This window comes from Acomys russatus, chromosome 12 (assembly GCF_903995435.1).
Source record: "Acomys russatus chromosome 12, mAcoRus1.1, whole genome shotgun sequence".
Lineage (NCBI taxonomy): Eukaryota > Metazoa > Chordata > Mammalia > Rodentia > Muridae > Acomys > Acomys russatus.
The window spans coordinates 56,686,362-56,700,786 of record NC_067148.1 but is presented as its reverse complement, the minus strand read 5'-3'; the positions used below and the strand labels follow the sequence as shown (position 1 = coordinate 56,700,786).

Genomic DNA, 14,425 nt, shown 5'->3' with positions numbered 1-14,425 from the left:
CACACTGTGTACAAGGCTCTGTAGGGACAATAGTAATCTTATTACAGATTTTAAAATATAGTACGGGTCAAATAATGCAATGACTGCAAGCTTTATCATGGACTCTCAGACTGTATGGCCCAGAGGGCCAGTCAAGGAGATCAAGAGAACTTCTCTCACAAGTGGCACCAAAGCTGGAACCTTCAGGCAATTTGTGTCTCTAAAGCCGGCAAAAGACGGATGTGGAAAAGAAGAGGAGAGGACATTCCAACTAGAAAGGGCAGTATCTACAGGGCTCTTGGCCAGGTCACAATGAAGGAAGCACTTTCAGAACACAGGTGAATGCGGGGAGACCCTGGCCGGGAAAGACTGGGGAACCACAGAAAGCCGGATTCGAGGCCTTAGGACATTTACCCTTGTCCCAACCTGCAAGCAATGGGAAAGACAAGATTTTTTTTTTTTTTTTTATGCAAAGAAAGGGAGGTGGTGTCCACAGGATCTAGCACATTCTGAGAAAAAAAGAACTAGCTCCGCCTTGCCATCAGCATGAAGTCATATCAGAGACAGCTGGGACACCAAGGAGAGGGACAATAGCTAGCGTCAAAGCTGCACAGGATCAACAGTGGACAGACTGTAGATCTCCTTAATCAAAAGCAGTGGCCTGCCAGGACAGACTGCCCAACACAGGGAGTCTGGGAAAGGCAAGATGGTCCCAAGGACTCCAGCTGTGCAGCCAGCAGGCACCGTCACTTACCAAACTTCAAGGATTTCCGTCCCTGCAGGAGAGTCAGGGATAGAAGCACTAAAGAGAACACCTTGGCTACGGCCGGTTCCATAGCTTACGTTTTCCAAAGTTATTCCTCTAGGAATCTCTAAAGCAAAATATGAGCGCTCATTCCGTAAGCAGTCTTACAGCTACTAAAAATCAGTGCATGAATTCCCTACTTAAGCTGCTCACAGGATAGCTTGTATGTATAATATTTACCCAGAGGCCAAGACATTTCAAGCATTTCCTCATTTAATCCTGACAACTTCTTGGCCAAGTTCTTTTATCTACTTCTCATATTCTCAAGAAAGAAAATGGAGGCTTAAGAAGATGAGTGACTTGTTGAAAGTGTTGGGGCCCAGATTAAGACCCACCCATGGGAGAGGGTTGACCACTGTCACCACTAATGATACTCTGGTAGGCTTGCAGACAGAAGCCTAGCATAACTGTCTTCTGAGGGGCTTCATCAAGCAGCCGATGGAGACACAGATGCAGAAAATCAAGACCAAGCAACAGGCCAATCTCGAGAAGTTCTGTAAAAGATTGGGAGGAAGGATAGAGGGAGCTGCAGGGGTCAAGGACACCATAAGAAGACGCACGGCCATTCTGATGGGTGTAAGATGGAATCTCAGTGTTGTTTTGATTTGCATTTCTCTGATGCCTAAGGAGGTCGAGCATTTCTTTAAGTGTTTCTCAGCCATTTGATATTCCTCTGGTGAGAATTCTCTGTTTAGTTCTGAGCCCCATTTCTCTATTGGGTTATTTGGTTTGGTGGTGTTTAATTTCTTGAGTTCTTTATATATTTTGGATATTAGACCTTTGTCAGATGAAGGGTTGGTGAAGATCTTTTCTCAGTCTGTAGGCTGTCGCTTTGTTCTCTTGACAGTGTCACCTGCCTTACAGAAGCTTCTCAGCCTCATGAGGTCCCATTTATTAATTGTTGACGTTAAGGCCTGGGCTCAATAACTCAACTGACACCACATGGTGGCGAGGATGTGGAGAAAGAGGAACACTCCTTCATTGCTGGTGGGAATGCAAACTAGTACAACCACTTTGGAAATCTATCTGGCGCTTTCTCAGAAAAATGGGAATAGGGCTTTTTCAAGACCCAGCTATTCCACTCCTTGGAATATACCCAGAAGATGCCCTACCACACAACAGGGACATATGCTCAACCATGTTCATAGCTGCCTTATTCATAATAGCCAGAACATGGAAACAGCCTAAGTGTCCCTCAGTAGAAGAGTGGATAAAGAAACTGTGGTACATTTATACTATGGAATACTACTCAGCTATTAAAAACAAGGAATTCCCGAAATTTGTGGACAAATGGATTGAACTAGAAATTATCATAATGAGTGAGTTCACCCAGAAGCAAAAAGAGTTAAATGGTATATACTCACTTATATCGAGACACTAGTCCAAGGGGTACGTCCCCATGAAAAACTTTACCTACCAGGAAAGTGAGTCAGAGGGGAGGACATCCTATTGAGACTCTAGGTGTGAGAAGCCTGGGAGAATGAGGAAATAGAAGGATCCAGAGGGTCCTGGAAAACGACAGGCGGGTCTGGGCCCTGGGGTCCTCCTCAAACTATGGCACCAGCCAAAGAAAATATAGGCAGTAAACTTCAAACCCCTACCCAGACTAGCCGATGGACAGGACATTCTCCACTGTTAAGTGGAGAAGGAGATCTGACTTTCACACAAACTCTGGTGCCCCATATTTGACCATGTCCCTTGGATGGGGATGCCTGGTGGCACTCAGAGGAAGGATAATAGGTCACCAAGAAGAGACTTGATACCCTATGAGCATATACAGGGGGAGGAGGTCCCCCTCAGTCACAGACATAAAGGAGGGGAATGGGGGGGGGAAGCGGGAGGGAGGGAGGAATGGGAGGATACAAGGGATGGGCTAACAACTGAGATGTAATTTGAATAAATTAATAATAAAAAAAGGAGAAAAAATAAAAATAAAAAATAAAAAGAAGATCCACGGAGTCAACTAATCTGAGTCCATGGGGCCTCACAGAGACTGAACCACCAACGAAAGAGCATGCTTGGGCTGGACCTAGACCCCCTACACATATGTAGCACATGTGTAGCTTAGTCAACATCTGGGGCCCCTAACAATGGGAGCAGGGGGCTGTATCTAAGGCTACTAGCTGCTGCTGGGTCCCCTTCCCTTAGCTTTACTGCCTTGTCACTCCCTGATGGGAGAGGATGGGCTTAGTCCTACTGTGACTTGAGGTGCCAGGTTGGATTGGTGCCCTTTGAGTGTCTCCCCTTCTCTGGAAGGAGGGGGAGGGGGAATGGGAGGAGGAGGAGGTGGGGTGGAACTAGGAGGAGAGGAGGGAGGGAGTTGGCATTGGGTTATAATGTGATTAAATAAATAAATAAATAAATAAGTAAATGGGGGAAAGAATTGATGGGGCCAATCAAATGTCAAGACCTATCTGTTTGGTTCTAGGTACACAATTTATGCTTAATTTCAAACATCAAAAGAATCATTCTGAAGAAATAACAACTAAAAATACATATATACTGTTAAAGAGAATGTTTACCACGTGCTGAAGACAAAGATCTGTCTGGACACTCAAGATTCAAGCTGTCTGTCTCTGTGTAGCTCTCTAACACTTCCTCCCTCCCTCCTGCCATCCCCCCATCCCTTCTTCCCTTAGTCTACTTTGAGTGTTTTCTATACACCTGCATGTTGCACTACAAGATTATAACCGTAAACTAGACACCATCCTTGAGGAGTGTGAGTGTCACTCAATCAGACCTATAGAAACCAGCGAGAAATGTGATTCCAGTCTAGAGCACTCAGTTCTGCTGGCTTTTGGTTATTGAAGGAAAGCCCCAGCAGTCTCCGAAAGCCCCAATGTCAGTGCTCAAATAAAAACAGAAATCTATCAAGAAGACAGCTGACCTGCTCAAAGGACCCCACAGACCAAACTACAGCGGGGACAACTTGAACGTCAAAAGAATGACACAAAAAGCTTAACCCAGACTGGGTGGAATGAGGAACTTTGCATTTATAAAAGGGAATAAAAGAAAGAAGCAAATGGGAATTAGTGGAACCCGATGAAGCTGCAAATTGGAATTGCCTCCTGACTAGACATTAGTCAGAAAGCAAGGCAGCTTTTACGTGCGCAGTGATGCGGCCTGGCAGGACACGTTTAGCAGAGAACCAGTTATAGGCAAACAAGGAACAAAGCACGGCCCTATGCCAACTACTGGGGTGCAATGAGGAAAAGAGAAAGTCACTTGCAGGACAGTCTCTCCAAGACACATGACCTGAGTCTAGATCATGAAGAAATATCCCAAAATCCAACCCAGGAAACACAGGGGTGAGAAAGCATTGTTTGAAATCAACCTGACACCACATAACGAACAGTGTAAGTTTGGGTCTAACTGGACATTAAAATATCTCCAACATTGCAACTGTCACCTCAGCAGCAGAAGATAGACCTACTAAACACAAGTGAAATGTCTTCAAAGTGCAATGTACACTACTACAAAAACCCTTTGCATGGGGATCCTAACTGAACAAATCCTTCCAGAAGAGGAGCCAAGATCCAAAGAGGAAAGATGGGGTTCCGATTCTGAAGCTGCCTGTCCACACCTCAGAGTCCTGTGCTATCTGCTCTAGAACTAACGCTGGTCTGGAGCAGTTCCTCCAGTCAAGCTAACATGAACATCAAGCACTCAGTCATCTTCTCAGAGTCCAGTGACATCATCAGCCAGGGACTGACCACAGACGCAGCAGAGGATGGTTGCTGCCTCCACAGGGCTCTTCTGTAGGGCAGCTGGAACACAGCAACCATGTGAAAGCGTCATAGGAAGTTCGCCAGTGTAGAGAGACATTTACTATGGTGTGTGCTTTCATCTATTAATGAATTCTGGCTATAGCGGAAAGATCACCTTCATCAACAGGCTTCATGGACACAGAGCCTGGTCCTATCACGGTGCCTCACCCATTGGCCCACGACTCTAGGGAGAGAGCAATCTGTTCATTTCCTTTGTGTCTACATTCACAGGCCCATTAATTCACCTAGAATTGGCAGAACTGACACAGAGGGGGCTGGAAGCTCAACAAGATAGGCTCAAAAGAGTAGCTCATTTATAAGCCATTAGCAAGTACAGGCAAATGATGTGAAAATAGGTAATCAAAATTTCTTATTAAAGAGCAGTGTTCTTTAGTAAACTGCACAGCTATTCCTCAGTCATTACAGGACGCCCCAAGAAAAGCTCATTAATGAAAAGGGATGCCCTGCTTTGTCCTCCAGTGAGTACCACGGCACGGTGAAATTTAACTTTTTAGATTCAAAGTGATAAATGCCTAAATATTTAATTGATTCTTCAGTGATAGTAAATGCCATCTGTATTCATAAACACTGAATAAGATAAGATCCATATGTGGGAAACTGCATCACCCAGGATGATCTGGGCTCTCACTATGTTTGGAAGATGCAGACATTATGTGGCCCTGATACACTCATTCTGAAGGGAAGCCATCCTGTGACTATACCCGGGAAGGAAGCTCCTGATCCTAGTGAAGAACTCCATGATGACAGTCAAGGGTCCATCTCTGACACTGTTAGGATCTCCTGATGAGCAGCGGCCTCCAGCACCAAGCCAGGCCTTGAAAGTGAATGAAGTACATTGTGGCCATTGACTCTTCATCAGGCCATTTGGCTCATTGATACTAAAGAGCTTTAATATGTTATTACATCAGTTTACAAAGAGGGAAGTTTTGTTGACCTGACTGGACCTGATTACCTGTCTTTCAAAAATATGCCCAGCCTGAGAGGGAGATTTATCATAGTATACAGTTGAGAAACTTTAATGCCAAATAGGCTAAGCTGTGCTGATCTCTCCAAAACATACACACACACACACACACACACACACACACACACACGTTACAGGCAAGTGGCAGACAGTGAGACACCTCTAACGATATTCTAGAGGAAGCAATGAGACCTTCTACTAACAGAATCCTGATGTATTTCAGTAGGATAGAAAGAAATACACAGAAAGGCTGAAGGATAGTTATAAACAACCAGATCCATTGCAAGCTAGGGAGATCTTATTTAAATGTATCAGGCGGGATGAGCTGAGGGGACAGGTGACCAGTTTGGGGCTGGGTGAGGGATGCGGACTGTTTGATGAGGGGCCCATGATGGTGACGTTCAGTGAGCAGCTGCCAGCAAGGCAGCCTGGGTACTTGGAAACAAGGACAAGATCAGCTACATAGGCAAGTGAGACAGTAAGAGCAATGGCAGCACGAAGACATCTATTGATCCGCGGGATCAATGGCTCCACTCAGCCGTCATAACTAACAACTCTCCGCGAGTTGAGCTATGCAGGAGGAGCCAGAACGGTATGCTGAGTGTGGAGCTGAGATGGTGGAGGATGGTCAGTGGATGGCAGGTACAGAAATACCATACCTGCCCAGAAACATGGGCTCTAAGTCAGCTTCCGCCTGGGAGGGAAGATCAGAAAACAGAGCAAAGGAAATCATACCGATCGTACCATTCAATGCAATGGAATCTTTTGATCAAAAAGTAGATAAGCAAACAAATAAACAAACAAACAAAAACACTGGCTCTATCCTAATAAATTCTATCATTTGCACAGTGATATGGCAGTGTTCATTTCTAAGTTCTGAAAATGTCTCATGACCGCACAGCCTCTTAGTGATAAAAGCAAATGAGGTACATAATAAATATATGCCCATTTCTGTAATATCATAACTGCAGCTTCGGATAAAAGAGGGAGGGGCATGCTGTGTGTCTTGCTTACTTTTAATGGGTCTGATAAACACCGTAGTCAAGGCAACTTACAAGAGAAAACTTACAGGCGCTCACAGTTTCAGAGGGTTGTCAATGATTAGCATGGTGAGAGCATGGCAGCAGGCAGCCACACATGGACCTACAGCTGAGGACTTCTATCCTGACCCACAGCCACACGTGGACCTACAGCTGAGGGCTTCTAACCTGACCCACAGCCACACGTGGACCTACAGCTGAGGGCTTCTAACCTGACCCACACCCACACGTGGACCTACAGCTGAGGGCTTCTAACCTGACCCACAGCCACACGTGGACCTACAGCTGAGGGCTTCTATCCTGACCCACAGCCACATGTGGACCTACAGCTGAAGGCTTCTATCCTGACCCACAGCCACGGGTGGACCTACAGCTGAGGGCTTCTATCCTGACCCACAGCCACGCGTGGACCTACAGCTGAGGGCTTCTATCCTGACCCACAGCCACGCGTGGACCTACAGCTGAGGGCTTCTATCCTGACCCACAAGCACAAGGCAGAAACACAGGTAGGCTTAACCCAGACACATGCTGTCACCACAAGGGACTACAATAGACACATGTTTAAAGTCAAACCAACTAAAGATATATTGTTAAAATATTAAATGTTACCACCAGCTTTTCTATGGTGGTTTAAAGTTTCCAAAGGGCAGAACCATCCACAGACGTTCAAGCCGCAATGTCTTCCCTGTAAGGCAAATGCACTGAATTCCCTTCTCAACTTGTGCAGTCATGAACAGTGCCACCACAATCAAGGTCAACACACACAGAATGCACACACTGATTCCATTAGGAAAAATACAGGGAAGGGATTTTAAGTCAAAGAAAGCATTCGATGCATTTGATCATCGGAGAGAAGTGCTCTCATGAGCTTAGAGTCCACTCCCTCTTTGTATCTGGAGAGAAAACAAAACTCAGGCTACTTTTGGTAAATCAAAACTATCATCGCTACTTTTAACTTGTATTTCTATTAATTCTTATATGCTCAATGTATCAATTTTTAATCACTTGTTCCCCTCTGTGGTAAATAATCTATAGGCTTTGCCTGGCCAAGACAGATCATGTTACTTCTGGTGATTTAATCTAATTCCTTCATGTATTAAGTAAGGACCTGCTCTCCATCATATCCTGTATGGAGGATTTTTTTTTGTTGTTTTCTATTTTTATTTATTACTATTACTAAGCAAACAACACTTTTAAGGACATTTATAAATGGGGGACACAAGAATCCAGATCACTTGTGCGCACAAAGAACTGGGGTATTTTTACTCTGGAGATGACAAACATGAAGACAGATGGGTCTGAGCTTCACACTTACTGACAACAATAATGCTCTGACTCTAACACTCACAACTATTGACAAGTGCATATTAACAAGCGCGTGCTGATACAAGCCTTCTCTTAGGGATGTGGATCTAGGAGAGTTACTTAGCATCTTTAGTCACCAGGAAGAATCCTAGCCCATAAGTTTCCAAAAGAACCAAGACATAAATTTCAAGGAGTGACTATTTCAAGGAAAATGCCGTTCGGCCCGTCCCCAAGGACACATACAAGTATACAAGACACCATCAGCACCTTAGCAGCAGCCATTTTCTTTAGCCCACTTCCCAGCAATATTGAAGCTGTGTACACCTTTATCTTAACACAGAAGGGAAAGACACTAACATAGAAAGTGAATGCACAGAGTGGAAAAGGCTCAGTCTCACACACTGGTGGCTACAAGCTCCAAACCCTGCGTTCACCATCACCTAGTTAAGTTTATTCTGAATAAATCAAGTGGCTACTCAGAGCTCCCTTGCATATAGCACAGGCTAGCTTAATGTTAGTGGCACAGGTTAGGCCCTGTGCTGTAATAATATCCAAGGAAGAACATGCTGGATATAAAATTGCTACAAAGTATTACGGGTTTATAATAAATAGAATTTTTCATGCATACAAATATAACAGTGTGTACATACACAATTCTGGTTTTTGTTTTGTTGTTTTTAAGATACCAGATAAATGGCCAAGTTTCTTCAAATTTTTAGGAACTCTAAAGAAAAAGTTTGATTGTTCCATAATCTGTAGATCAAAAAATCCCCATTAAGATACTCTGATAACAATGGAGATTTATCTCATCCAGTCCATTAAACATAGTAAAAATATACATTGATTCACAAAGCCTCCAGATGACCATATTCTCATTATAATTAGCAAGTAATAACATGTACAAACACAGAATGAAGATAATCTATCCTTCAATCATTCTGTTTTATTCCAGAAGCAATTAATTATGTAATGTTTTGGGCAAAGTAAGTGCAGCAAGAAACGTTTGAGAACAAATAATTAACTACAAAAGGAGCTGACAGACAGAACAACATAGCAAAGTAACATCACATAAAATCCAGAAAACAGTTAGAGAGAAGCAAATCTTTGCATGCAGTCAAAATGCAACTTCTGGTAAAGAGAACCTTAGCAGGAGGCAATGAAAAGTTTTAAATTGTTCATCTAAGCCCATTTTTTCATATTCCAGTGGAGTTGATACAACTGCAAAATTTAAAAATAAAAACTCAATTTACATTAGTGTGAAAATATAGCTCCAGGAGAGAAATGACAACTTAATAAATATCAACCAATTTCTGAGAATAAAAAATGTTGAAAATAACCCTGCTGTTTGGGCCATGTGCAGGCCAATTTCATTTCTAGAAATTTAGACTTGTATAACTGAAGTATATTCCAGTGGATCCGAACATCAAGTTACATAATTATCAAAGTTCACATCCTGTTCTGCTTTTTCAGCAAAGAACATGACAGGCCTGGGGTGGCAGCAATAGGAGAATATTCATTTAAAGCAACACACAGTACTAGACTTAACAGAAAATACTTCTTATTTTACATATACATTTATATTATTACACATATATACAATAAACTACCTACAGCAAGAAGAACCATGAAACAATCAGGAATTATATAAATGTTACATTCTTAGTGTTTTGGCTATTGATATTTGGCAGCCCTGAAGAAAACAGCTTTCCTATAATGGTTTGTCTAAAATTCTGAATATAAATCAATATCTATCATATCTCATCATTATCAACTTAAAACATCTATCTAGACCTAAAAACATCTTAAACCCTAAACAACTAAGCTTAATTATAAAACTAAACTATCTGGTCTTCAACCCCATCAGAGACTTGAGAAGGAATAAAATTAATTATCTGAGTATACAGGGGGTGCAGTTTAGCAGCTTCCCAAATGAGAAGAGGACAGAGACAGTTTGCTACCTGAGCCATCACCCAAAACTCTCTACTCCAAAGTTAAGCGATAGTAAGTAGTCTTTTAGAAATCTAAATATTAAAATACAAAATATTTTAGTTGTATTTATTATTTAAAAATAAAAGAAAAACATTACTTAACTAAATATCTATGGTATTCTAGAACTTTCCAAAAGAAAATTATCAAGTTTCTGTGCCTTTCTTCCCAGAGAACAGAAAAAATCCTGCTGGATACTCAAGTACTTTTTATAGAAATTTTCATAGCAGTTGTCTTAATTATAAAGAAACAGTCACAAAACAGCAACCGTATTTGTTTATTTTAGATGTAGTGCACCTGAAAATCAGGGGAAATAGCATAAAGCCAGCATCTAAAGTCTACTGCTGTGTGAGTGACTGCAAGAGGTTCATGTTCTGGACTAAATGTCCCATCTCCTCAGCGTGGCTTCGTCGGAGGAGAACAAGCACAAGTGTCAGACAATGAGGACCGTCCGACAGAAGAGGAAGATGGAAGGTGAGGACTGTCTGACAGAAGCAGAAGATGGAAGGTGAGGACCGTCTGACAGAAGAGGAAGATGGAATGTGAGGACCATCTGACAGAAGCAGAAGATGGAAGGTGAGGACCATCTGACAGAAGAGGAAGATGGAAGGTGAGGACCATCTGACAGAAGTGGAAGATGGAAGGTGAGGACCATCTGACAGAAAAGGAAGATGGAAGGTGAGGACTGTCTGACAGAAGTGGAAGATGGAAGGTGAGGACCGTCTGACAGAAGAGGAAGATGGAAGGTGAGGACTGTCTGACAGAAGAGGAAGATGGAAGGTGAAGACCGTCTGACAGAAGAGGAAGATGGAAGGTGAGGACCATCTGACAGAAGCAGAAGATGGAAGGTGAGGACCATCTGACAGAAGCAGAAGATAGAAGTAAACCCACCACCGTCCAACACCACTAATGGGAAAGTTTACAAATCACAGACCGCCTCCTTCACAGCTCATTGAAAAGGCAAATACACACAAAAGATAAGAATTGTGGATCTACGTTGCTTTGTGTGTCTAGAAACACAAAACAGAACCGATCCAGTCTGCATCAGAGTATGTGAGATTGCGAGTAGCCTGGAGACAATATTATTCTATATTTAAGCTAAGAAACGTAAAACAACCAGAGCAACCTAACACAATTTTCAAGTGAAACTTGTTCACTATGACGTAAGAAAACAGCCGATGGTGATAATTACCTTGAAGGCTTGAGGACATGGCGCCATCTCTGGACTTCTTTTCTTCTTCAGTTTGGCCCTGGAATAGGGAAAAAATGTACTTTAGATGCTACACATGTGTAATTGCTTGTACTAACTACCCATCCTGTCGCCATGCTAAAATACCTTAGGAAAAGCAACTAAGGAAGGGAGTGTTCACTCTGGTCACACCCTGTAGGGAAGTCATGCTGGCAAGATATTGGGAGAGCTGCTCGAACTGCAGCCACATTCCCCATGAGTGCCTGGGCTCAGCTAGCCATCTCCTTTCTGCGCAACCCACGTGTGAGGAACTGTGCTGAGGTCATCCCTCAAGGAAGCTAATCGACATAACCTCTCCGAACATCTCCCACCCACGGGCTTGCTTCCTTAATGCTGCCAACCTGACGTCAAGTAGCCATCACTGCACTTCAACACCGAGGACTGAGGTTTTGCGGGTAGCAAATCTGTGAACGTCCATGTGACCGAGGGTTAGTGACAGAACCAGTGCCTTCTGGTGGGTGCTGGGGAGATGTCCACCGGCATGTCTTCCCGTGGGATGACTTCATTCATTCACATAGCCTCGTTTGTTCATTGGATAAATACAGAGGAAGTGCCCTTCAATAGTCTTGACTATAAAGGTAGAAACAGGTGTCCCCCCAAGACCCCACACCTGGGCTTGAGAGGCGCGAGGCGGTGGCTGACCGGAGGAGACCAGCCCTGCCCCGCACCCCAGCTCAGCCCTCATTTCTCCTTTCCTCTACCTGGGCTAACCTCGTTGTATCAGTATTCGATTAAAATAATATTAGTTAACCGAACAACACTGAGCATTCTATAGGACAAATGGCTTCAAAGACACATGAAACAACACCACAAAACAAGCACGGCAACCAAGGATCTGCCCACGCCTTTCCTTGCAGTCAAAAGCACTCAGCAGCCAGGCTGGTGATAAGTCCCTGGGCAAGGCAGATACTTCAGCAAGCCCTGGCTTGAGTTCTTAATTCACATACTAACTGAGAGAGAGGCAACAGCTGGGTCAAAAGTAGGTATGGAGACATACATCTTCCTGACATGGTTTGGGGGCCATGTACAGTGTGTGTAACCTCTCAAAGGTGGGTGAAAGGTAAAACCGAACAATACAACTTCTGCCTTGGACAATTCTCTACATTCAGGGTGTGGGTGGGCTCTTGATTCATTTTTGGAAATATGGTTATGCACTTCTCCTGATTAGTTCCCAAGAACAAATTGTCATCAGAGAAGATGAAAATTTAGCAGGCGATTTACTCAAAATCTTTCATAATTAGTGACTGATGACAGAAAATCAGGCTGGTGACTTACTGAGCTCAGGTGACAGTCATTTGCGTACGTTTGGGCTGTGTCTCATCAAGCTGCTCCAATTTGCTTGGGGCTGACCTGGACACAGCAGTGAGAGGGCTGCATCTAAGTAAGCCTGTCCATCTAGGGCAAACAGAAAGGACTGGTCACCCTAGTACGACAGCCATTAAACTAAAGCTCGACAGACTGGTCACAATCACATCACAAGCTTTCAGCTAAGTCTCAACAAAGGACCCTGCTAATAGTATATTGGTTTTTAAATGTTAGATGCTATTCATCTCATTTTTATGTTGTGGTTTGGGCACTTTTTTTAGACTGGGTTTCTGAATGAAATACCATTTGTGCAACAGTAAATCAAATAACCTGAAATATACATAGTTAAGCGATTCACGTTTATTTATCAGAAAGTATTTTTTATTTTTATATGAAGTGTCTCTTGAGGGTCATAAGTTGCAGCGTTGGGCCACAGCCTGCAGTCCTGCTTGGAGACATTGGAGTCTATAGGATAAATGTTCTAAGTGACACTAAGAAGACTGTCCCCTCCACGTCCTTACTCCCCTCACCTTCCCTGAGGTAAGAAGCTGCACTCTGCCTACAGGATTCTGTGTCACACTACCCAGCTCACAATCAAAGTAGTCAGTCAATCGCAGACCGGAAGCCTGGAACCCCGAGCCAAGACAAACGTTTCTCCTCTTTTCCCACATGTTTACCTTTGGAATTTTGTCACAGAAAAGGAAAGCTAACTAACACAGTGGGGAGAGCAAATGAAACCGTGTGAGGGTGACAGCACCAGGCTGCCAACTGCTTGTGCCATGACAAATGCCAGCTCCTGGATAGGCTTTAGCGCAGGGCGTTTCTATACGCATGGTTTGTTAAGGCAGTAATGCGTGTTGTGTTTGAGTTCATGTGCTTCGACATGTATGTGGCTAATATTTTACTACATGCCCCCCTTCCTGCCTCTCCCCATGTCTACATGTGTATATGTGTATACGGACAGTGTGGAATTTTACAGTGAAAACATTTCCACCTCCTTCCCCCATCTGGCCAACTCATGGTGTTTCTAAGCAGTAAACACTTTAATTAGTTTATGGTATATCCTTACACATTTTCTGCTGTGAAAATACAAGGAAACATGACTGCGTGTGCTTACTTTCTTGCTCATGTCTCCGAAGGCAGCCTGTTGTAGTACTGTTTTCTCTGGCATTTTTATTCGGCAGAGGTCATTCCTATAAGGTAGGTTTATATAGTGGCACGTTTCTCATCTTGACAGCTGCACAGCATTACAATAAACGGGTAGGTCAGGATTCATCAGGCTCCATATTTATAAATATTTAGGTTGCTAGCCATACTGCTTTTTTCAAGTTTACAATGCTGCAGTAAAATCCTATGTGTGTGTTTCCCTGCACACCTCTAAGTTTATGTGCGGAGTGGCTGCAGGATGCACTGCTGACTGGTGGAGACACGGCCCCTTGTGCTGCTGACAGCTGCTGAGTTAAGCTCTGCTCAGCTGCTTTCCTCCATGGGCACAGGATGGGTAAGTGATTATTCCCTCATGTTCCTGCCAAGAGCTTGTAAGGTGGGGGTTTATGAAAAGGTGACAAAAAACGAGATCTTTCTGTAGCACCAGCACTTGTCCCATCATGAAGAGTTAAAGATCACGTTATTGATCGATTGGAAGATCATCCATACTTCCTTTACAGAAAATACCTTTCTGTCCATGATCCTTTTGACCACTGGAATAACTGCCCATCTTTTGATCTTAACAAATTAAGAAAAAGGGTCATTTACCTATGAATCATGTGTACACATAATATGGAGGTGTGTGTCTTTGTGTGTTTTATATAAGTTTTATTTTTCCCCAGTTGTCATTTCTCTTTACATTGTGCTTGTGATATTTTTTGTTTTGAGTCGTGGATTCTCTGTGTGTCCTTGGCTGTCCTGGGACTGGCTCTGTTGCTCTAAGAAATACAATGGCCAAGCCTTTGCTTTATGGTGTTTAGATCTGAGAACAAGCTAGGAAGGCTTGTTCCCAAGCAC

General features: G+C 43.3%; 1 protein-coding gene across 1 annotated transcript in view; it reads right to left on the bottom strand.

Annotated features, from left to right (window-relative positions):
* Positions 1–13,092, bottom strand: part of LOC127196110 (lethal(3)malignant brain tumor-like protein 4) — a 99,684-nt gene extending 86,592 nt beyond the window's left edge. The window contains exons 1-2 of the mRNA XM_051153688.1: positions 12,952–13,092; positions 11,060–11,117 (exon numbers count right to left, since the gene is read on the bottom strand). Coding sequence (XP_051009645.1) covers positions 11,060–11,117; positions 12,952–13,092 — 199 coding nt within the window. The remainder of the gene's footprint in view (positions 1–11,059; positions 11,118–12,951) is intronic.
* Between the last annotated feature and the right edge of the window lie 1,333 nt (positions 13,093–14,425).